General features: G+C 43.8%; 2 protein-coding genes across 2 annotated transcripts; one reads left to right on the top strand and one right to left on the bottom strand.

The window, feature by feature from the left end:
- Positions 1–64: 64 nt before the first annotated feature.
- On the bottom strand, positions 65–8,340 carry CIAPIN1 (cytokine induced apoptosis inhibitor 1). Its single transcript, XM_081017065.1, has 9 exons — positions 8,182–8,340; positions 6,216–6,391; positions 5,459–5,611; positions 4,440–4,516; positions 3,888–4,050; positions 3,068–3,141; positions 2,720–2,835; positions 1,589–1,658; positions 65–742 (listed from the first exon to the last, which is right to left on the bottom strand). The coding sequence occupies exons 2-9, from the start codon at positions 6,370–6,372 to the stop codon at positions 632–634; spliced, it is 921 nt and encodes a 306-aa protein (XP_080873191.1). The 5' UTR covers positions 6,373–6,391; positions 8,182–8,340; the 3' UTR covers positions 65–631.
- Positions 8,341–8,875: 535 nt separating this feature from the next.
- COQ9 (coenzyme Q9) lies at positions 8,876–22,113 on the top strand. The gene is made up of 9 exons (XM_081017064.1): positions 8,876–9,034; positions 10,535–10,706; positions 11,180–11,315; positions 12,018–12,160; positions 12,378–12,462; positions 14,085–14,189; positions 17,102–17,257; positions 20,195–20,248; positions 21,454–22,113. The coding sequence occupies exons 1-9, from the start codon at positions 8,974–8,976 to the stop codon at positions 21,487–21,489; spliced, it is 948 nt and encodes a 315-aa protein (XP_080873190.1). The 5' UTR covers positions 8,876–8,973; the 3' UTR covers positions 21,490–22,113.
- Positions 22,114–23,720: the final 1,607 nt, after the last annotated feature.

Below are 23,720 nucleotides of genomic sequence, written 5' to 3'. Positions count from 1 at the left end.
ACACCCACAATAGAGAAGTTTTCTTGGCAGTGATATACCGGAAGAACCGAAGAAATGAGATAGCTAGTTTCACAGGTTTAATTTCAGAACCTCATACATTTCAGTTGCACAAAACCCTGGAACACATAACTGTGCAACTGGGATTTCACAATCAATCCCTCTCCTCCCAAATGTAATTTGTGGTGCTGCGTTTGGCCACAAAAAATATACGTAAAAGGATTCTTGGTAAGACAAGCCAGCACTTGAAGCTGCTTCAGAATTCCCAGGATAATGTGAAGACAATTGCCAGTATAGCCATTTTGTCTATAGAGCATGTTAGGATGGCCAGTGCCTCGATGTTAAATCATACTCATCTTTTTTAAACCCCAATGTCCACTAATCTATGTTCATGAACAGGACACCAAAGAACAAGTAATAGGTCAGCTAGTCAGAGATGAGCCTAGAATGCAGGCCTTTCCCTTTAGCCTACAGCAGCCCATCTGCTTGTCTTCCTTGACCCCAATAAAGTCCCTTTCCCTTTATTAGAGACCTTCCCAGAGTGAGAGTTATGGCAGCAAAACAATGCACAGCCTAAAAAGGCAAAAAACAGCTGTGTACGTGCCCCACAAGGAGGCTTGATTCTGTCCCTCTCTTAGGCATCATGGAGGTTATTCTCATTCAGCAGGATCTTCTCGCCAGGTTTGAAGGCTGGCAAGCCACGGTAAGGGCAGCTGGAACACCGGAATGCATCCCCCAGGTAACACTGCAGGGAGAAGAGAGGCCAAGTCAGTGCCCTGGCAAAGGGGAATGTTTCACAGTTCCTGTTCATTTTCCAAGTGGGAAGGGGCTTGCATTAAATAGGACTTAAAAGTTTGTCTCAAGGGGTGAGGGGAAGAATTGGCCTTAACAAGACAAAGTCAGTCAGTATTGAGGCTCAATGCACCACATTTCCCCCCACCCCGAGGTGGAAAAAATATTTTAGTGGCTGCACATAATCCTCCAGGATAATTCTCATTCCACCTCAACCATAGCAGTTGAACAAATCTGAACCAAAGGCTATTTAGGGAACAGTCCACATGGCTTGGGGAACAGGCAAGATAGGAGTTACATTTTTACACTCATCTTGCACAACGCTTCTTCACATGACAAATTATTCTATGGCTTTCTCTTCTGTGTTAGAAACTGTATATACCCTGCATGTCCACCTATGGTGAACACACTTAACTAATTTGCCATGTATATAAGCTATCTGAAATCACGTGCTTTGCTCTGCATCTGCAAATGGCGGAAAGCACATGTGGGTGCTCCGGAGTGTAGCTGATCTCTGCTGAATGCGGGTCTCGAATACAGCAGCAACCAGCTGACTTGCAGTGGCTTCAAGCCCCGCTAGGATCAGCTACAGTCTGGAGCTGGCAGTCAGGGAATCTAGCCGATCCAAGCTGACCATGCTGACTGTCAAGTGACTGGGAGGAGGGCAGCCTGCCAGGATGAAAAGGGGCTGCCATGATGGGGGACCAAAGGATCCAGCACAGCAGAGTGAAAAGGTTCCCCACTCCTGACCTAGATATAAATCCAGTGTTTTGATTAGCAAGTAAATGTACATCCTTACATTGCCACATGCGGATTTGGGCTGTATGTTGTTCTTCTTCTGCTCTAGCTCTTCAGCAAGACCACAGGTACTGCAGAAGGGAGAAGCTTTATAAATCTACATATAAATCTATTTATTTAACAAAGAAATCATTATATAACAGTTTGCAAGCAGGCAGTGGGTGGCTTATTCTTCCTTAGAGTGTCTGTAAAGCTCTCCAGACATGCTAGTTCTTATTTCTCTCCAATCTGATCACAGCAGTGCTGTGCAGCAGAGAGTATCTCAACTGCTACAAACAGGACAGAACACTGAAATATGCAAATTCCAAGATCTTCCCTATTATTTAGGGACCTCAGGGCATAGGGCTGTATATAAATTCAATAAAATAAATTTAGTTGAAGAATTCCAGCTCCTGGCCTAGGTTTCAAACTTCGGAGAAACTACATTTCCAACAAACTGACCTTATGTACCGTTATTTGGAAGTCCTGGTTTCCATGTGGACTCATTTCCAAGTTGATGTACATAAGCTTGCAGTTCACTCTCTTCATTTCTTACCTGGATTTTCCCCAAGGCTGTATTTTGCTGATTCTCTCCTCCCCCCCAATCTTATTTCAGATGCACGAGTTGCATAACTGATCTCAAGCAATAAAGTTCAGGAAGTTTGTAAATAAATAAATAAAACATCCCTACTAGTTAATACAAAGCAAATCTTATAAAAACAAAACAAAAAGAACAACACATAAACCTGAAAAAAACCACATGCAATTCAAGCAGCTTGTTTGCAGCATCACAAACATTTGTTCATGTCACAAAAAGTCACTTCTCTTGAGAGTAACAAGGTGCTGGGCCTATGACCATGGAATCAAATTCATCTTAGGGCCAGAATGTCCATGTACAGTGGTACCTCGGTTTTCGAATGTCTCAGAAGTCAAAGCTTTCGGTTTTCGAATGCCAAAAACTCAGAATTAAATGCTTCGGTTTTCGAACAAGCCTCGGAAGTCGAACATGCTATGTGGCTTCCGCTGCGTGAAAGATCCGGAGGCATAGCTGTGGGCTATTGAGGTTTCGGTTTTCGAACATTTCGGAACTCGAACTGTCTTCCAGAACAGATTACGTTCAAAAACCGAGGTACCACTGTATTTCAGTACTCACCAGTTCTTACACGCTTTCTTCTTTCCAGAGTCCTTACAGGAAGGGGCTTTAAGGGAAGCTGGATCTGGCTTTTTCAAATCCTCAGGGTCCAAAAGCTCGTCTGAATCCAGAAGATCCTGGAAAGAAGAAGAAGAAGACCATGATCCATATGAAACTAAGATGGTTCCCTCTCCATTAAGACAGTCCCCATTTTGGGAGGTTTGTTCCAGGTGTGCTGCTGCACAGTCGTAGAGATATCTCAGAACAAAACAGCAGAAATAATGTGGCACTGGCATAGCCGTCAGAACACAGAGAAATGTATAAAATAAGGGCATTCCTTTACTTGCATTAGGTGATTTTCATACTCACTGCATCATCATCGTCCATATCATTGGCAGAAAGAGTCCAGAGCTTTGCAGCCATGGGATCCACAGCCGGCTTTTCTAAGGAGAATAGAATAAGGAATTGCAGAGAACAGAACAACAGTGGGGTCCTAGCACATATTTTGTCTAATCCATTCTTGGGACCTTTTAGCTCAAACTTTGTTAGAGAGCACCTCAGCATATTTTCAGATCTAACTATGGAAAATCTATTATAATGCATCCAACATAAGGTCTGCTCCCAATATAGATATAAAATCTTTGTGTGGCCCTCTAACGTGGTGGCATGACAATGAAAACACATTATACTGTGCTCTGAAGCGCATCACTCTGTGAAGTTCTGTGAGATGCTGTCATGATAAAATAGGGCTGCCACAGCTGAGATATTGTACTTTCTGCTTTGATTTTCTTGCAGATCCCCTTACAGAGAAAGGGGGTGCTCAACATAAAGGCTTGTTTTTCCCTTAATTGCTCCCCACTGAACAAATGATGGGCAAGAGACCTTGAAGGCTGGCTGAAATTAAGCCACAAACCACTCTGGCCAATGGAATGTAGATTCCATACCCTGACATAAAGCACTGTGAACATGTTCATCATTAGTTTAGCAATTTGCTTTTGAGGCTGAAATGAAGGCTACCAACAGACACTACGCTTATAAAAGGGTAAAGAGCATTGCTTTCAAAGACCATGTGTCAGTAACCACCTTGGTTATTATATTGACTTCTAAAGAACAGAGTGAATTCACATTCTATGGACAAGTGAATGTATTTCCTAAGATTATGCTGTGAAGAGGAGAGATCCCTATTCACCTCTTTCTTTCTTGACAAAAGAAATTTTGAGTTGACTTGAAGATCCCACTTCAAAGTTGGGTTTCTTGCCTTCCATCTGAACAGAATAAATTTCATTGCACTGGAAACCCAGACGTTCCTGAAGAGACTGGATTTGTTCAGAGGTTAAGGGCTCTTTCTGTAACTAAAAAACAAGACAAAGCAAATAATTAGCCTGGTGTCAAATCCATCCCAGAGTACCCAGAAGAAATAGCACATTAGCACCATGATACCCACACAATATGTTTTCCCTTTGTAGAAACCTCATCCAAAGAAACCCAATGGTAGTATTCAACTAAGTCCTTCTCAAGTGTAGACCCACTGAAATTAATGACCGTTAGTCATGTCCATTGACTTTACTATGTATACTCTGAGTAGCACTACCAGTGAATGCCACCCAAAGCAAGCATTTTCAAGGCTACTTTTGCTTGCTCCCTAGGGAAACCCAAAGCTTTGTTGTCTCCAAATATATTGTGCATAGTTAAATTTTCTGGAATAAATGATCTATAGAAGTCTCAATATCCACATACGTACCTCCTTTATTTCCACCAGCCCTGAGAGTGTCAAAGCTGCAGGTAGCTTGGGGATTGTCTTGAGCCCATTGTTGTTACCTGGGAGGTATAGGACGAGGAGGAAAAAGCATCCATAATCAACTAGGTGCAGTGCTCAAAGCATGACTGTCCCACAGAAGAGAGTCACACAGGCCTCATTCTTTGCATTACCTGAATCATTTCAGGAACTGTCAGACATCAATTCAATTAATTAGGAAATATAAATGGGCTATTTCTAGCAATCTCCCTGTAACTGAATCCCTAAAGCCCTCTAGCTGATCTTAATTAGCGTAAGGAAGTGATTATTAGGTCAATCACTGAATCAACTTGTTTAAATATCTTGTTCTCTTGCAACTCAAGCAGGAATTGAACGTGGTATAACTTAACTCAAGAACACACAACTTCCAGCACTGCTTCTACTGATACCCAGTTATGTTCAGTTACAGATGCTGTATCAACATCTGGTTAAATCAACTCTGCCATGACCACCTGACATGCTCAGGTGTAGACAAGCTCTAAGCTATGGCAGCTTAAATTCAACGAAGCCCCGGGCAAAACTAACCAGGAGACTAAGGAATCAAGAGGATAAGGACTTTAAAAAAGAATGGGAAAAATTAATAATTTACGTAAGAGAACATTGTAAGCAAATTAAAACGTTAGCTGGACATTAAGAATCACTTATAAAGCAATGAGGTTTATGCATAACTTATAGCAATGAAAAATATGGAGAATATATTATGTATATTGGTAAAAAAATTGTTATTAGGACCCATGTAAGGGATGGGGGGGGGGGAAGTCACGAGATTCAGAGAATTTCATGGATTGATTATATGAAGAATTTTGTTATTACTATGTATTCACAAAAACCAATAAAAAGCATTTTCAAATAAAAAGTTAAAAGAAAAAACGAATAAAAATAAAAATAAACTCAACAGAGCCCCATCAGTCAAATTAATGTTTGACACCCATGGTCCAGAGGTAAGAGAAAAGGTACCCCCTTACCTGTTTCTGTTGTCACTACTTCCTTCAGAAGGACACGGCCCCCTGGCTTGACTATCCGAGCTATTTCAGCCAGTACTTCTGCACTATGCACAGTCAAGCTGCCAGGTAAGAGGCCTGACAGAACCACATCAAAACTGGATTCCTTATGGGATGCTGAAGAGTTAAAAGAAGAGAACACATTATCCCTCTACATACATATGCATGCCATCATAACTGATGGGGTTTTACACCATGACCTCAGCAGTATTTTTTCAAAGCCATTTTAAGTGGTAATCTTGGAAAACTCTTACTGAGTCAGTCACTGAACAGAACTTCTAGATTTCTTGAGATTGCTACACACAAGGCTGCAATGCGTTATTCTGGCTGTCTCTTTGCCTCTGCACGCTGCAGTCAGAATCAGGTCACTTAGGCAATTCACATATTGTATGGTAAAAAACCAGGTATTCTAAGAAAAGGACAACATCCTTCTCATGGCCACAAATTATTCCCATGTTGTACAGAATGTCATTGCTGTGCGTCACAAGCAGCCTGACAGGCAGGCAAAGAGACAGCAGTCACTACCCCATCCCTGTTTGGCAACTTTGCCATGGCACAAGAGCAGCAAGGGCTTTTCTCAGGCTGTTAGTGACTTAACAAGGAGCTCAGTGCTGTTTCATTCTCTACACACAAAATTCTATGATGTCCAACATGTACTGGTTCAGTGCTACAATGAGACCTTAAAACCAAACACGGCAACGAATACTTTTTCAACACTTACATTGGAGCAGCTGGTTGATATTTTCTACAGATACATGACCCTCAACTCCAACAGCAGCCTGGATGTTCTGCACAAAACTTTGCAGCGCTTCAGCAGGAGAGTGCATATCCCAAATCACTGCCACTTGCTGGCCCATGGAGATCCCATGAGCAGCCATGTCTGAAACAATGCAGAACCTGAAAGAAACAAAAAAACAACAACCTTGACAAAGTGCAGTACATTAAGCGTCGAAGAACAGAGACTTAAATCAACAGGAATTTCTGGAGATTTCCTGGCTGTTAATATTGGCAGTATTGCTCTAAAGAGAATGTGTCAGCCAGTTTCCCCAAACGGTATGATTCCTTACAAAAGATGGTTTCATTTTAGAGGACTTTGCTTCTATTTTCAGTTTCAGCACTGTTACCAAGGTCTAGAGAACACAAGAGGTAGAAAATTTCTTTATTCTTATCTCATCTGCACACATTTGAACCACGGATCTGTAGAAGGCACTACTCCCCCCCAAATGGTACAGATAAGAGTTTCAAAACATGTGCGTGTACACGAAAGCTCATACCAATAACAAACTTAGTTGGTCTCTAAGGTGCTACTGGAAGGATTTTTTTTTATTTTGTTTCGACAACAGATAAGCAGATCTTAAGCAACCAATAAAAATGGAGTAATAAGTCTAGAATCAGTGGGTAGCAAGTAGTGAGACCATGTCTGCACATCAACTGATCAGGGTCTTCCATTTCCACCAAGGTTCTCCCCTTTTTGCTGAAAGTAATTGGGCCTGGTAAAGAGTTCAATCATACACACCTCTTTAAAGATCCATCTCAAGACTTTTTGCTCTCTTTCTGCACTTTCAGCTGTGGCCAGCTTCAAATGAACCATCCTTACCACACGGAAACTGAGCTACTCAACTTGAAAAGCAAGAGTCTTTTATGGAAACTGGGAGGGTGATGCATTTTTTCAAAAAGACCTACAGGGCCTCTCCATGAGGTTCCTCCCTCAGCTATCACATCCCTCAGCAGTTCTATCAAGGGAGGGCTGCGACTGTAGGGCCTCTCCATTGCTGCTGCAGAAAGACCACCTTTGTGAGATTTCTCTATTGCCTTTGCTGAAAGACCAGCAACTTTGGGTTCCTTTTCCTCAAATGGCTGCATTCCAGCTGGCCATTGCAAGAACTTTGTAGCCTGGCACCTGAACCTGAGTATGCTTTGGGCTAAGCAACAATTATTATGGTGAGAAAGGCTGCAATTAAATTCAATGACTAGGTAGGCAGGAGGGAAAAGATATAATCCCAAGAAGAAACTGAAGGACGCTCTCTGGTGAACCAAAGAGGATGGGGATATATGAAGTTACTTAGTGAGGAGGTGGCTGAAGAGCAGCACAGCTGATAAAAGTATTGGGAGTGGTCCGCCAACCTTGTCCCTTCCAGACATGTGGGACTATAATACCCATCAGCCTCAGCAGGAGTCCAAAACACCTGGAAGGGGGCCAGCTTGGCAAAGGCTGGACTAGAAGCTGAATGACCCAAATTCATATCCTGACCCTGCCACAGACTGACCTGACCTTGGCACGGCCAATCTCTCAGTTTGGCCTGCTTCACAGGGTTGTTGTGGGGATTTTAATGGGGATGGGGGAGAGAGAACCATGTACTGTACATGTCACCTCGAGCTCCTTCAAGCCCCTCCCCCGGCTTCTCTTTCCTCCTCCACCAAACGGGGAAGGGCCGAAGTGACGTCACGAGCCGCCGAAGTGACGTCACGAGCCGCCCAAGTGCCGGGGAGATGGGCGGCCTCGGGGCAATTCGCGCGTGCGTCTGTGTGGGCCGGGTGGACGACGACGACGACGACCCCCGCCTTCCGTTAGGCAAAGGTCTAAAGGCGACCCAAGGACAGCGAGGAAGACCCTCGCCCATTTCAAGCGCAGGAGGGGAAGAGAACGTGCCCAGGCTGCCCCTCCCCGCCCGCGTCTCGTCACGTACCGCCTTTCCCGCTTTCCTTCCCGGAGCCGCGAGCTCAGCAGCAGCGGCCGCCTCCTCTTTTCAGCCGCTCGGGACGGACCTTTCCCGACTCGTCACGAGCTCTCGATCGGCCCTTAGCTAAAGCCCGCCCCCCACTCCAGCTGCCCTTTGCAAAGATGGCGGTGAGCAATTAAAGAGCGGCTCCTGACGCCCCGTTGCCCGTTCCAAAGATGGCGGCCAAGGGGCGGACATTTGTGAAACATAGAGATAGAAGAGGGGGGCGGGGAATGGAAGAGGAACACAAGACTGAATTTTCCAAAAGCCGCCATTGTCCATGATTCTCTGAGTCATGAGTGTGGGGTGTTTTTTAAAATCGCCCCTGGCCATTGATTGGGCTGGGTGATCTGGGAGCTGGAATCCCACAATTATCTGGGGGGGGGGGCGGCGGAAACAGGTAGCTCCTTGCGTTCTGAGGGAGCATTGTGGTGCCACACTATTCCTAGGCATATTTCTTTACTTCATAAATTTATACGCCGCTTGATTGTAAAAATAAAAAGTCTCTCAAAGCAATGATCTGTCTGTGATGCAACGCAGCTATAGCCTGCAATGTGAGTTGGAGCGGAAAGCCAGTAAAGCCCGGAAGTGTGGATTATAAAGACAACTCTATTCTACAGCTCCAGTTTCTCTCTCTTTGAAGCCTGCCAGCGGGGGCGGTTCCTCCCACTGCCTGTTTGCCCTCCCCAAAGATGGCGGCTCCCCCTTCGAGCTTCCCGCTCCAAGGCGCTTCTTATTGCTCCCTGGCCCACTGTAAAGATGGCGGCGGCCGCGGCGAGTCTGAGGCGAGCTGGTTGGGGGCTGCTACGCTGCCAAGCGGGTGAGGAGCAGCTCGGGCGGCGGCTGAGGGCGAGAAAGGGAGGGGGCTGCCTGCCAACCCCCCACTCCCTCCGCGCCCGGGAAACGGAGCCTGCGGCCGGGGCCTGAGCGGGGTTTGTGGGGCGGGGCGGGGAAAGGTGAGGCGAAGGGCAAGTGGCACCCAAGGGGCAAGGACGCCCCTGAACTCGCCTTGAGGGGCCGGGGAGGCGATTAATTGTGGCTCATTTGCGCAGTTCATGCAATCATTATACGCTGTTGTGTTAAATAACGCTCAGGGAAGGGAAAGAGCCACCGGGTTTTGAACCCTCCAAAACTCAACCCTTGTCAGGCTTGTGTTTGTTGCTCATGTATTTATTATTACTAATCATGTACAATCAAAATGAGAAATCATTTATTTATTTGCTTTCAGCCTCTTTACACCTGGTTTGAACGCTAAACCATAGCTAAAATTGGGCTATATAAAATAATTTGTTTCATTTATTCATATTTATTTGTTGCAATTATATCCCACCTTCCCCTCCCCACAAAGGAGCTTAAGGTGGCATGCATGGTTTTGTTCCCCTCCTCATTCAAATCCCCACAACAACCCTGTGAGGTAGTGACTGGCCCCTAAGATCACCCAGTGGGCTTCATAGCTGCGTCGGGATTTGAACACAGCTCTAGTCTAGCACACCACTTCATCAAGGTGTGCAGAATGCCTCTTGAACTTGGATGAAGGGTAAGGTTTTGACTTCCTGGGCAAGTTTAATTCTGAGTTTCAAAAGGGTCTATGATGCAAATACCAGCTTTAATTTGATTACTTGGAGTATGGCTTCAGATGAATATCTGTGTCTACATATATGCATTATCCAAATGTCTACTGATCTGTTCACCAAGGAGCAGGAACTTACACTGAAGGGGCCTGATGGACATGCCAACAAAGCTAACCAACCAACCAACCAACCAACCAAGTTTCTTGCATACTCACAAGCAAATGATTATTTTTTTAACCCAGACTTTTGCAGTGGCATAAAGCAACTCAGCACATTCACTTGTTCAATTTCACTGAACAGAAATATGTCCTTCTGCAACAATCAAAGAAAAAGCATATTTGCCTGGACTGACAAACATATAGATAATTGCCAGTGTAATCTGGGTATGGGGCAATTATTGGCTAACGTGCCACTTGCATTGGCTAACTTCTTTTGGCATGTTAGGAAAGAGGCTTTCAAAGGTAATACTTGTTTGAAGTATCAGTGATGTGTTGTAAAAACAGAACCCAGCCCTTTTGAGAGGACTAGAGCATATAGGCTTAGTTTAGGTCCAAATCTCTGCTCATCCTTGCAAACTTAGAAGGTAGCCTTGAATAAGCCATTCTCTCTTGGTACCAGGCGTTCCTATCTCACTGGCTAGTCTCATTGGGTTGCTTTGATTCAAAATTTTTATAACTGTACTTCAAAAATGAAGTTGATGAGGTTAATAACGACAATAGTTTGTCTTACTGAACTGGTTTCTGTTTCAGTCTTCAGACGCCAGCTATACCCAGTGCAACGTGCCATTCAGTCTGCAGCTGTGCTGCGGAGAGCGTCAGATGAGCAGAAACAACAGCCCCCACAGTCTTCCACCCAGCAGCATTTGGAGTCAGAGCCAGTGGGGGAGCAGCATGATCAAGAGCATCCACACTTACACCCCAGGTAAACTGCATTCTCCCACCACCACTTAAAGCTCTGAGAGATCTCATTTCCCACAAACTCACAACCAGTTCTGGCGTAATGCTTTGTATTGCAAGCACAATGTGATATTTCTGCATCCTTGGGGAGGCATGTTCCTGTGAGTTCTTTTGAAGTTGGCGTCTCCTTCCCATGCCTGTAATCCCAGGATGACGTGAGCAGCATTGCAGTGTGTCTTCTTTTACTGCCCCCACAAAATCCATACTGATCTTGTGATGAGCAGATCCCTGGATTTATCAGAGGAGGCATCAATGCCCTTGTAAATATTAACAGACTTGCATTGTGTACACTGAGCAAGCAAAAGTTTGAGCACAGGAAACTGGGGGCAGCTTTTAAGTTGGCAGGAATTATGAAGGCAATGGAAAAGCAATATGGAAGACCAAAATGGGAGACTCCTTGGTATTTGAGGGTGTGACTTTGTATTTTTATTCTCCTAGTTACACGGATCAGGGAGGTGAAGAATCAGAGGGCTATGAAAGTGAGGAACAGCTGCAGCATCAAATCCTGACAGCAGCTCTGGAGTTTGTCCCCACTCATGGCTGGACAGCAGATGCTATTGCAGAGGGAGCCAAGGTAGCTATCAAGAGGACTGATGTGCTAAGAGGTGCAGGGTGCATCTGCATGAGGTTCTAAACACAGCAATGCTAACCATGTCTACTCAGAAGTAAATTCTGTTGAATTCAGTGGAGCTTAAACTCAAGTAAGAGGAGTTAGAGTTACAGCCTTAGTCAGTTTTTAACTGTTATGGTGGTCCCAGAACAATACTTATTTTATGTGGGTGCTGAGAGGTTTGCGACAAAGAACTTAAAACTTTGCAGAGCTATAATTCTGAGAGTTGCCTGGTGGGGAGCCATTGCAGTTAACCCATTTTAAAGTTTGTTGGCCACAATGGGTCTTTACCAACAAAGCACATGCAAGACATGACGTACGTCTTGCCTTGAGGGCTCCTACATTCTAGGAATCTATGTTTCTACTTTCTGCAGATGGAAAACAGTAATTTGGAGGATGTTTTTGGATGATATCATTGCAATGCAGAGGGATTAGCTGTAGGATCCTTAAAAACCTACAGTGTAGAGTAGAGCTGCCTGAGTTTTAACAGCAGCATGAAAGCTACTCTGCACATGAGATAGGGCCATAATGTAGAACGACAGTGTTGGCCACAGCATTGTTGCTTTGCTTGGCATGCTTGTACCAAACAGGCTGTAGAACAGTATTGCCTGCTTTCTGGCTCCTGGGTAATTTACTTGTTCAACCTGTTTCCCTTCTTCCTTTTAGTCACTGGGTCTCTCTGTTGCTGCAGCAGGGCTCTTTCACAATGATGGCAGCGAACTGATCCTGCACTTTGTAGCACAGTGTAACTCCAAGCTGACTGAACTTTTAGAGGAGCAACACAAACTGGTGCAGCTTGGTCAAGCAGAGTGAGTACTGGTCACCACAGCTGCTGTGGGAGGTTAGTTATTGTGCCATCATTTCAGGCAGAAACACAACAGGTGACAATTGTATGTTGACACAGAAAGCCTAACCGTGGAATTTGGTCACAAGGAGGACACTTGTGAGGTAGTTTCCCTAATGCATCTTGCTACCAATTTTTGATTAAAGAATAAAATCACAATCAATGCTCTTTTCCTTTTAAAGGAAGAAGAAGACAGACCAGTTTCTGAAGGATGCTTTGGAGGCCAGGCTGCGAATGTTGATTCCATATATTGAAAAATGGCCCCAGGTACAAACCTAACATTATTTTTGAAAACATGGGATATCCCTGAGAGTTTCACCTATGTTCATTGCTTTGTATAGCAGAATTGGTATATTTCTTATAATTCCCTGGGAAGCCAGGTGGTTGACGTTAAAGTAGGGATTTCCACATATTAGGGAGGTATTGGAAGAGTGGAGGGGAAATAAAGTGTCTCCCCCCCCCCTTCTCCCTTCCTGAACAGCTGTCCCTCTCCCCCTTGAGGCATGAGTAGCACTACTAGGTTGCTATTCTAGGATGGATGGAACCTTGAACAGAAGCACTTGTTATGGAGGGCAGGGATATGCTACAACATTGAGTTGCAGATCACCCTTGCTGTTGTTGTTGTTGTCACCCCAAATTCCTTAAAGGAAGAGTGATTATTTAATTTATGTACCACTTAATATATTTAAAATATTTCTAAGTGGTGTACAGAAAACTGAAGCGACAACTTAAACAAAATATTTCAAAAAAATACAGTTACATATAAAAATGTTACATTATTCTAATATAAAAAATAATATATATAATATATAAAAATCAGTATCAATTCATTTCCCTTCTGACACACACTCCCCTCTCAGCCTCCGAGTTCTCATCCAGGGACCAAACAAACTCAGTTTACCCACAAAAGTCTCACTATGAGAAGAGTTCCTGGAAACAGCAGACATCACCAGGGGTGCCCAAACCTTTTTCAAAGAGGGCCAGATTTGATGAAATGAACATGTGTGAGGGCCGACCAAAGTTGTTGAGCTTTTTTTAGGGGCCAGATTAAATCGACTGGCGGACTGGGTGGGTCCAAGGTGGATGATACTTCCTGAAGCTGCCCATGGCTGTGTCCCATTCAGCTCCACTCTCCACACCCAGTTCCAGGTACAGCAGGTTTATTCAGCTTTCCAGGGGGTCCAGAGGATGGAAAGAGGGCCCCTTCCACTCAATGGCTCTTTCTTCACCCTCTGTCCTCAGCTGCTGGTACCTGTCTCTGTTTATCCAGTCAACAGTGCTGTCATGTTGATTAGGGTGAGAGATGGTAACCTGACCGGAGTGCGGGATGGGGAAGCAATTCCTTTCACTTTTTCAGATCCTAAGGGCCTTTAGTAGCAGTCATCTTCTTGGAATCACAAAATAGCAAACATATCCATAATTTATTTTTCCTATTCAAGTATGATAGGAAATTCAAGCTTGAGTTAGATTGCCCCGGTATCAAAGTTTGAACTGGATTTCTCTGTGAATTGCTTTAGGGCTCTGGTGGCTGCCATTGCTAGGTTCTTATAGTAATAAAAAGCATTATCAATGTTTTCTGTCCCATAAGATGGGCACAGGCACGAGAGTTGAAGCTATGATGTATGCAGAAATGGCAAGGAATCAGTACTGGGAAGACTTATATAGCAGGGATAGCCAACATGGTGCCCTCCAGATGTTGCTGAACTATGGCTCCCCTCACCCCTGACCATTGGCTATGCTATCTGGGGTTGATTAGACGTCCAAAAACATGATGTTGGATTATTCCTGCTGCAGATGAAAACAAGGTGTATGGAAAAGAGGGGAGGAAAGTGTGGTGAAGAGTGTTTCTCCTTGCCTCATTAATTTATCTGGCTTTTCCTTCTCCCTAGGCTATTAGTGTGCTGTTGCTGCCGCACAATATCCCAGCCAGCCTAAACCTCCTGATGAGCATGGTGGATGACATGTGGCACTATGCAGGAGACCAGTCCACCGATGTAAGTCTGAGCATGACACAGATGTTGATAGGACTTTGGGGAGCAACAGGAAAGCTTGAAATATTCTGCCTTGCATGATAAATACATTCTGGGCTGTGCTTGGGAAATTACGCAGTTCAAACACTTGCGGTGCTAAAAAGCTTTCAGGATTTTGGTTTCCAAAGAGCTTGGGGTTATGATAGTCCCTCTTTATTGCATTAGCAACAGTCACTCGCTGGAAAAGGAGGACACAAGGAGGATACAGCTCTTAAGTGCCAAGGGTCCAAAAAAGCCCTGTAGGTAGGATCAGAACCATTGTAACACAGGGCCCCCCATACTCATACCATGGAGCTGATCTAGGATGATACCATGGTCGATGGTATCAAAAGCTGCAGCAAGATTGAGAAGGAGCAAAGTTGCACTCCCTTTGTTCTGTTCTCGATAAAGATCATGCATCAGGGTCCCATGACCAGACCTGAACCCAGATTGAAACAGGACTAGATAATCCATATAAGCCAAGAGTGCCTGCAGCTGCCTTGCCACGACTCTCCATTACCTTCCTTAAAAGTGGGTATTTGTTACTGGTTGGTAGTTAGCTCAGACTAAACCAGCGGATCGAGAGCTGGCTTCTTTAGAAGTGGCTGCACTGCTGCCTGTTTCATAGTGGTGGGGACTACTGCCTCACACAGTGACTCATTAATCCCACCCAGCTAATCAGATCCCCTCTGCTAGTTTTAATAAAGCAACAAGGGCAGGGCTCAAGAGGCCATTCGGTTGGGCATAGAGTTGCAAGCACCTTGTACATATCGTCAGTCTGCATAAGCTAGAATTAAATATGCAGCTCATCCAAGTGTGTTTGGGCAGGTAAGGATAATGGGTGACTGGGCTCTCACTGGCCCTCTGCTTAGTGGTGTGCCCAGTCATTAAATTAAAACAAAAACCAGACTTGAGTTACAATGTTTATATATCGTTTTTCTTGAAGACACCTAAGGTGAGAAAATAAAGCCTTATAAAAATTATTAAAAGAAACATAATAATGCAAACTAAAACAACCAAATCAAAGCAGACAGCACTTCTAGAACTGGATATATTTGAAACTGACAGAATATTAGCTGACAGTACTGTGTAAGGTTTTTTAATTATAAAATTGTTTTCCTTTTATAGAAAGAAACAAAGTGGAATGTATTTATTTAAGTGACACACACACAGAGTTGAACTGGCCATTTGCCACAGTTCTGCTGCTCAGTATCCCACCTCCAGCCGGGACAACAGAAAGTGATGGATGTTCTTTGAAAACTCGTAAGCAGCTCCCTAAAAATACCCAGTGCTTATGAGAGCCATCAACTTTCTGGCAGGAAATAATAGCAAAGTAAATTATATCTTAATTAAAGCAATTAATGAATTACTTGACCTATTGAGTTTACATAAGTAAGGGGTAGGAAAAGCTTAGTGGGTCTTGTTAATGAATGACTTTAATAAACTTGTGTGAGGATAAAATAGCAGCCACTGCAGTGACAAATAAGTAGCACACAGACAAATTAAAGGAATAAACCAGAAAGCCAAATAAAAGACAGTGCTCACACCAGGAAACTAAGGATCTTTTTGGAGTATGCAAATTGTGGATGAACTTGTTAAAATATTCAGCCTTACAAATAGTGCTTAATTTTCTTCCCTCTCCCTCTCCCTCTCCCCCTCCCCCTCCCCCCGAGCTTTATTGGAAACTGGAAAAGTGCCTTTGCGTTGCTGGCAGGACTTCATTGCAACTATTGTGGATGGCACCAGATATGTTCATTAGGTAGTTGCAAAATAATCCAGTTTTCCACTTTGGTTAACGACAGTTTGAGAAATGATAAAAAGAAATAGGAGAATGTCGTTTGTTATAATGGATTTTGAGTGACATGTTTTTTGAAGTTTCAACAGGCTGAATGATATAGTAATTGGTTCTCAGCTGTGGTGTGCCTAACATAGTTTTATGTAACCTGTGAACTGATTAATGCCCCAAACAGATGCTGGTTCAATAATAATCTCTACTTTGCTGATCTGGAGGATCCCGACTGTCCTTTTTGTGTTTTTTTGTGTTAATCTCTGGTTTACATGCTTGATAGACTGGGGTGATTTCTTGGGCAAAATTTCTATTCTACTAGAAGGTATGTGCCGAATTATTTTCAGAGGGTTGTTTAATTGTTTAAGTGAAATCCTGAACATATGTATACAAAAGTAAGTACCACCAAGTTCAATGCAATATGCTTCCATATAAATAGACATAGGATTGTAGTCCTTGTATGTTGCAATAAAAAGACAGAATATTGTGACACCTTCAACATTTATTGTCCGTGGGGTTTCATGCGGCTGGTTTACCAGCTAGTTTGACTGAACTTCGTGCTTTGGGGCTAGTTACTAGGCTAACATGGAGCAAGGCCAGTTTGTTTTTCAGCTCAGCAGTGGTGGTTGGTGGTGTTTTTAAAGCTAGGATGGTGAATACAGAGATTTTGCACTGGGCTGTGATCCAGTAGTCTGTAGAAATAAATGGGCTGTGCAATAGAGACCCGTGAAAATCTGCTGGGTCCCATTTACATACTAGAATCTTTCATCCGTCAGTCCTAGGAAGGAGTGATGCTTCAGCGCAAAATAATCACACAGCTCTACATTTGCTGAGTTTTAATAATAATAGTAATATGCTGCCCATCAGACAGCTTTGCCTCAGCCGCTCTGGGCAGCTCCCAACAGAATTCATTGCAGAATCCAGCAATTCTTGGTGAATAATTTGGGTTCACTTGTCACAGAAATCTAGGTTTAAAAATAATAATAATGCAGGGTTTAAGTGCTATGTCTACTGGTCATGGATGGGATAGTTTCATATTGGTATAGCCTGTGAAGTCTTAATTTCTTACAGGTACTCATGTAACTTTGTCTCTTGGTTTGTACCCTTACAGATAAACTGGTACACTCGTCGAGCAGTGCTTGCTGGCATTTACAACACTACAGAGCTAGTGATGATTCAGGACTCCTCTCCTGACTTTGAGGAGACTTGGTCCTTCTTACAAAACAGAATAGCTGATGCCATGAACATGGGACACACAGCTAAGCAGGTGATGCCTTAATAATCCATTTATAAACAGCACAGTCTTCTGTGGCACATGTGAACTGTAGCTTTGGTCATACTTTCATATGTGTGTGTTTAAACCCCAGAAGTAACTTCACCTGACTGTTAAAGCCAGCCTTCCTCAACCTGCTGTCCTCCATTTTTTTTTGGACTACAATGCTCATCAGCCCCAGCTAGCTTGGTCATATAATGCTGGAGCTGATGGGAGTTGTAATCCATAACTTCTGTAGGGCACCAGATTGGGGAAAGGCCAGTTTAAGCCAAAGGTGGGGAACCTTTATGGGGTTAAGGACTCATTCGCTTGGGGGGAAAGTGGGTAGGACAAGAGTCAGGTGGGCTAATGGAAGGCACCTTTTTTTTGCCTCTGCTCCATTCATAAACATCTGTTCATCCATCTCCCCCATTTGCAAACATACAATTATTCACACATCCATCCATTCACATACCTCTAAACATTTATGATGCACATATTTTACAAATAATTAGGATTTGGGTTCAGAATATTTTTTTAATTGATTGTTACATCTTATGAATGCTAAATTGTATTCTTAGTCTAATTTAGGAGATTTAATGCTTAGCTGCTGTCACACAGTGTTCTGTGTAGAGCTACTGGGAATTCTAGAAGCAAGTTTTCATTGATTCAGATTTGGGGAGTTGGGTGTGGGGAAGAGAACTGTGCCTTTTATAGCCCCAAACCAACCATTTTGTTGGCTATTGGCTCACTCCTCTCTGCCCAGTGCACCAATCTAGCCTCCATAATCCTCAATCTTTCCTGGGTGTTCCACAAGAACATGCGCACAGTCCTGAGGTCCTATGACAGGTTTTATCCAATGCTAGTCATACTTTGGGTAGACCCATTGAAATTAATGGAAGTGACTAACTAGAGTCCATTAATTTCAGCTTTAAGTAAAACATAGGTGGATACAACCATTCATGTATATACACTCATAGTGGCAGCTGAAGTGGATGGGCCAAAGCCTACCTGAAGTTTCTCTCTCATTCTCCTCTCCACGATCCATCAGAAAGATGAGAGTGCTGGAGGCAGGCAGGCACTTCTCCTCAGATGGCACTGCTTCAATCTCCACATGCTGTTATCTTATGAGAGTTCCCTGTGTACCTATCTGCCTGTCTCCAGCTCTCTCTGCCTTCTCTTTCCATCTCCCTCATTTTTTCTCGTGGCTGCAGTTTGATCATGGTGAGAGCAAGAGAGATGGAGGAGAGAGAGAGAGTGGTAGGCATGCATGTGAGGTCAGAGGCATGGCAACAGAGTGCTGTAGCTAGAGTGCCTTTTGGAAAGATGTTCCAGTCTAGTCATTATGCTCAGGTGTCTCATTTTGTTGGTGCGCCTGCCGGCCTGTCTGCCTGCAGTGCTCTTGTCCTGTCTATCTGGTTCACCTTGTGGCTGTGATTACATTGCAGCAAGGGGAATGTGAGAGACTTAAAGTGAGAAGAGAGACCCTGGAGTCTGGGATGCACAGATGAAGAAGCTCTGGCAGACCAAGCCCAGTCCACCAGTTCCCCATCCCTTAGTCCAGGGTTAGGGAACCATTATCCTGTTTGCTGAGGGTGCATTTCTTCAGGGCTAGTTTGTTAGGGGCCAGAGCCAAAGTGGGTGGAATTTGCAGCATCACAGGATTTAATAGGTCTCCCCCTCTCTCCTCCATCACTCTTTGTTTCATCTTTCTTCTGTTTCCCACCCTCTCCATTAACACAGGTTGGAACTAATCGTTTGTCACAGTCTCCCCCCCCCCCCCTTTTCATTGCTCATTCTATTTTGGCTCTGTCCCATTTATGGTATTTTTCCCTGGCACACACTGTCTCTTTCTCTCTGTCTCTCTCCCACACACATACACCTGACATATATGGGGAAGTGATACCCAGAGGGATGGCAAAGAGAACAAGAGTAGACCTGCAGTGTTTGGAGGGTCACATGTAATTAAGCAGCCGCCAGGTCGTAGGTCCCCCTTTGGCTGAGCTGAAACCTGCTTTGCCTTGCCAATTAGGAGTGCATTTTAAGACTCCTTAATGTGCATTGGCAACCAGGTCTCTACCTACCTGCACCTGACATTGCATAGGATATCAGATGTGAGGGGGCATGTGGGTGTAGTTTGGGGGGGAAATGGCCAAAGATTCTACACCCCTGCATTAAAAACACGCAGCATTTTGCTGACAAAGTCGGAACCGTTTTTCAGACAGGTACACAGATTGCCGGGCAAAGTCTAGCACTACCCCCATCTGTGCAACATATGAAAAGGCTCTGGTGGCACATACTAGGCCCTGCCTACGTGCTGTGGTGATAGCATTGGAAAGAACCATTACATTATCACCCACATGGTTGCAGTCAATCCATCTGTGCAGCTTCTCATAACTTTGCAATGCTTCGCTCTCATACAGGCCCTGGTGGAGAATGTAAGTTAATTATTCACATTAAGGAGAAGAAGTGGCACTCAATGCGATACACTTTATTGGTCTCTGAATTAAATCGGACTAATTTGCTTAGAAAATCTTCCTGGAGATTTCTAAGCAAGTCTTTTGTTAGTGCTGGAGCTGCTGCTGTGATGTTAATCAATTGCGTTTGTTCCAATTGTGCCTGGTGTTTGCTGTATACGTGCAGGTCTTTGGATCCCGCTGAGATCCTAAGATTGCATGTCACTGTAGTGCCGTTTCAGGTTTCTACAGATACTTCCGGCCAAATAGCATGTACTTGCTGTCAGCTCTATCACTGTAGAATAACTCTTAGGAAGCAGCCTTATGCTGAGTCAGACAGGACTCTTTCTCAGCCCTGTCAGAAACTGAACATGGCTCACTCTACATGCAAAGCAGATGCTCTGCCACTGAGCTACAGCCTTTCCATATTGGGCTGGCCCACCAATGCAAAACCAGCACAAAGCAGAATATCTCAGTGCCTGTGTTTGTTTCCTAGGTTCAGGCAACAGGAGAAGCCCTTGTCCAGGGACTGATGGGTGCTGCTGTCACTGTAAGTAATGCCAGACATAGGATTTCCTCAGGTTGTTGCATACCAAACAGCTCCCCCCCCCCCCCCCGGAAAATTATGGATGCAATAATGGATGTGGAGGAATGCAAAGGGAAATGGTTGCTTGTATGATTTTTTTTTTTAAAAAAAAAGAGAGGATCTGCGAGGTAGTCTTACTTGCAGAATTTCCCATTTTAATCTGTATGGATGCGTTTGTGCACAATCTTTTTCATTACTCAAGAATCCTTCAAACAGCAGAGGTATATAAAGCCAGCTTGGGATCACATTACTTGCAGGATCGCCTTACTCATATATGCCTACTCAGCTGCTTCAATCTGCAGAACTGGAGCTGTTACAGAAGCCACATAATACTTGAGCAGCATTTGTAAGAAATTGGTTTTTTTAGTGGGGCAGCACATAAACTTTGGAATTCCCTGCCTATTTGTATTAGGCAGGCACCTTCCCTATACCCTCAGTGCCTGCGTAGAATATGTTTGTTTAGGTAAGCCTGTTCAGCCATGTAGAATATCGACATGTATTTTTTATTTTTTGCTATAGTTGATTTTAATTATATTTTAAATATCTGTTTTTACGGATATTTTCAGTGTTTTGTTTTATATATTGTTAAACCGTTTAGAAGTTTTTTACAAATCCAGCAGCATATACATTTTGTTAAACGAATCCAGAATAAAATGTTAAATTGGTTAGTTAGTGAGCAACCAGAAGAAATGTAGGAATTCTCTCTATAATCTGTTGCTGCCCGATGCCCTTCCTTGAAAGCTGTTGCCTTCCAATTTTTATCTTCCCAGTCCACTTTCCTGCCAAGCTATCTGTGTGTGTTATGCAGGGTTCTGGTGTATGTTTTGGGGCAACATGTTCATGTCCTCCAGAGTACTGACCAGGCCTATTTGGGCCTCACTTTCCATCCCAAGTGAATGGGAACATGCCCTGAAACACATGGTACATGTTTCAGAGAAATTTTGTTAAGGGGTGGGGGCAAGCTTTTTTTCAGAAAAGGTTGCTCACCTTATTGATCTTATTCTCAATGAGGGACTCCTTCCCTGTAACGCCATTTGAAAACCACAGCTTGCTAGAGTTACCTTTCCCAGTCATAAGGAGCAGTGGCATATTCCTATGCTGCCTCTTTGCAGCAAGTAATTTTCTCATTGGCCTTATATTTAATGACATATTATTTGTGAACCAAACAGATAAGGAATCTCACAGGACTGAACCAACGTCGATAAGATGGAAGAGTTGGGAGAGGGAGTTCCAAGACCCAAAAAGAGGAGGAATCCCATCGCAAGAAGTTTAAACTGTTTCCACAATTTTTCTAGTACTATTAAAACACACATTAAAGGTTGTCAGCCTAGCATGAGAACCTTTTTTCCTGGGCTGTGTAAATGTCACAACCTGGTCTTCTGGTGATGATGCCGCTCCTGATGCTTGACCCAGTCAGCAAAAACTAATAATTAGGGAGGGTCCATTTTTAGAAGATTATGTGAATGAAAGTTGGTAACCGAAAGTGTCTTGCTTTCATTCACCCCCACATTTGCTATCTATGTGTCTGACTCAGAGGTTGCTGCATCATTGGGAGACATGGCCAGCACGGTGCCAAATTTAGTGGTTCTGCTCCAACTCTCAATACATTTCTGCTCAGGAAGGATCACATCATCACTGTAGGCTTCTGTTGATGTTTTGTCACTGCTTTCAGTTCTCTTCCAGGACTATTTGCATGAAAGCTGATGGCAACTATAGCTTGAAAGCCCAGCTATCGAATAGCCATCAGAGTTCTATTGCAAATGTATAATTTTCTCTGTTCCTGGACACTGGCATGTCTGTAAATTAATAATAATAAAAATTCAAACTGCCTTCTGTGTAACAGTTTGCAGCTTCTTCATTCTGAGATTCATTCAGTCTTTTGGCATAAACAGTATCATCTGAGATTTCAGAAGATCCACAGTAATGGTACAACAAATGCAAGTTTTGCTATTTTGGGAAGGACTGATACATGCACACACATTTTCATGCCCTGTGTGAGTGAACGAGCTGTCACAGAATGTTGCCTCAAGTCACTTTGAACATCAAGGGAGGCAATTCAGCTGCCGGTTATGTTAATCTAGTTGTGTTGGACTCAAGGCTTAATATTACTTGAGTCAGTGCTTTTCTTTTTCTACTCCGTCATGAAGCTCATTGGGTGGCCTTCGGCCAGTCACTGTTTCTTGGCCTAGCCTACCTCATAGGGTTGTTGTGGGGGATTTTATGGGGATGTGGGGGGAACAATGCCACTTGGAGTTCCTTGGAGGAAGGATGGGATATACATCAAATCAATAAAATAAAATCCCAATAGTTCTAGAGAGCTCACAGGCCTCTTCAAGCATGGTTAAAAAACTTCTATGTCTCTGCATTGTGATTCAAACCAAAACTGCTTCTGGTTCTGTGTCCCTTCCCAGCTCTAATGGGTGTCACATTTTTAAGGCTGGAAATTATAGACAATTAACAATACAATCCTTTTGTTGCTTATGGAGCTCATCAAGCAAAACCATCACAGTGATTTCATAGCCAGCTCATAACAGAGACACAAGTCAATCCGTCTTAGCCAGACATTTAAGAGGGGCTGAGGTGCTAGTGTCTCGACATCCCTTTGTCCTTGAGAAACTGAAGCAACTGTATGGTTTCAAAGGGTCAGCACCCTCTCATTCACACCCCATTGTATCATTCTCTCTAAACTGTTATCGTCTATTGTATAATACAATGCGCCATTGAATCTAACACACACCCTAATTTTCACGACGTAATCTGGCAAAAAAAGGTGTGCATTACATTCGAGTAAATACGGTATAATTGTATGATGATGATAATAATAATAATCTGAGACTGGAATAGGGAGTAATGTTTGTTTATTGACCAAGCAGTTCCATCTTAAAAAACAAAACAACCAAAACATGTTTGGCAACCCCCACGTCCACACACCCCTCCCCACAATCTGTGCATCAAATAATCCTGAGCCAACCTCTTCTCTATTCACAGCCTGTCCAAGCATTTGCATGTCCCAGCCTTCATGCCACATCCTCCTCCATAGGATACTAACTAATTTATGGGATAACTGCACCTCGCCCCCCTACTGACAGTCCATTAACAGAGCTGCCTGGCTCTGCCATTCTTCCCCCTTGGCTCCCTGCTACTCCAGACTCCTAATGCTGGAAAGGTCAGGCTGTTTTGGCTGCCCCTCCCAAGGCTTTTCCAAGAGGAAAAGGGCCAGCAGAGTTGGGTCTTCAGATTTACATGCCCAAATTCTATGGGAGAGGAGTTGCCCAGTAGAGGGCCAATGTGGCCTGTGGCAGGAGGACAGGGCTGTTTCCCAAGTATCTGCAAGGTGCCTCTGTGATACGAACAGCTTGGCAATGAAACAGGCCTGCCTTCGCCAAGCTGCTGCCCCCTGTATGCTTTAGACTGCAATTCCCATCAGCCAGTGTGG

This window comes from Podarcis pityusensis, assembly GCF_964106645.2.
Source record: "Podarcis pityusensis genome assembly, chromosome: 8".
In the NCBI taxonomy this organism is placed as follows: domain Eukaryota; kingdom Metazoa; phylum Chordata; class Lepidosauria; order Squamata; family Lacertidae; genus Podarcis; species Podarcis pityusensis.
The sequence above is the reverse complement of the archived record's forward strand: the minus strand, read 5'-3'. Positions and strand labels throughout refer to the sequence as shown.

Coding starts and splice junctions, on each gene's coding strand:
- CIAPIN1 (XM_081017065.1), bottom strand. CDS start 6,372: ATGGCTGCTCATGGGATCTCCATGGGCCAGCAAGTGGCAGTGATTTGG. Junction 5,612..6,215: donor TATCAACCAGCTGCTCCAAT/GTAAGTGTTGAA, acceptor TTAACTCTTCAG/CATCCCATAAGGAATCCAGT. Junction 2,836..3,067: donor ATATGGACGATGATGATGCA/GTGAGTATGAAA, acceptor TCTTCTTTCCAG/GATCTTCTGGATTCAGACGA.
- COQ9 (XM_081017064.1), top strand. CDS start 8,974: ATGGCGGCGGCCGCGGCGAGTCTGAGGCGAGCTGGTTGGGGGCTGCTA. Junction 11,316..12,017: donor CTATTGCAGAGGGAGCCAAG/GTAGCTATCAAG, acceptor TCTTCCTTTTAG/TCACTGGGTCTCTCTGTTGC. Junction 17,258..20,194: donor TGGGACACACAGCTAAGCAG/GTGATGCCTTAA, acceptor TTTGTTTCCTAG/GTTCAGGCAACAGGAGAAGC.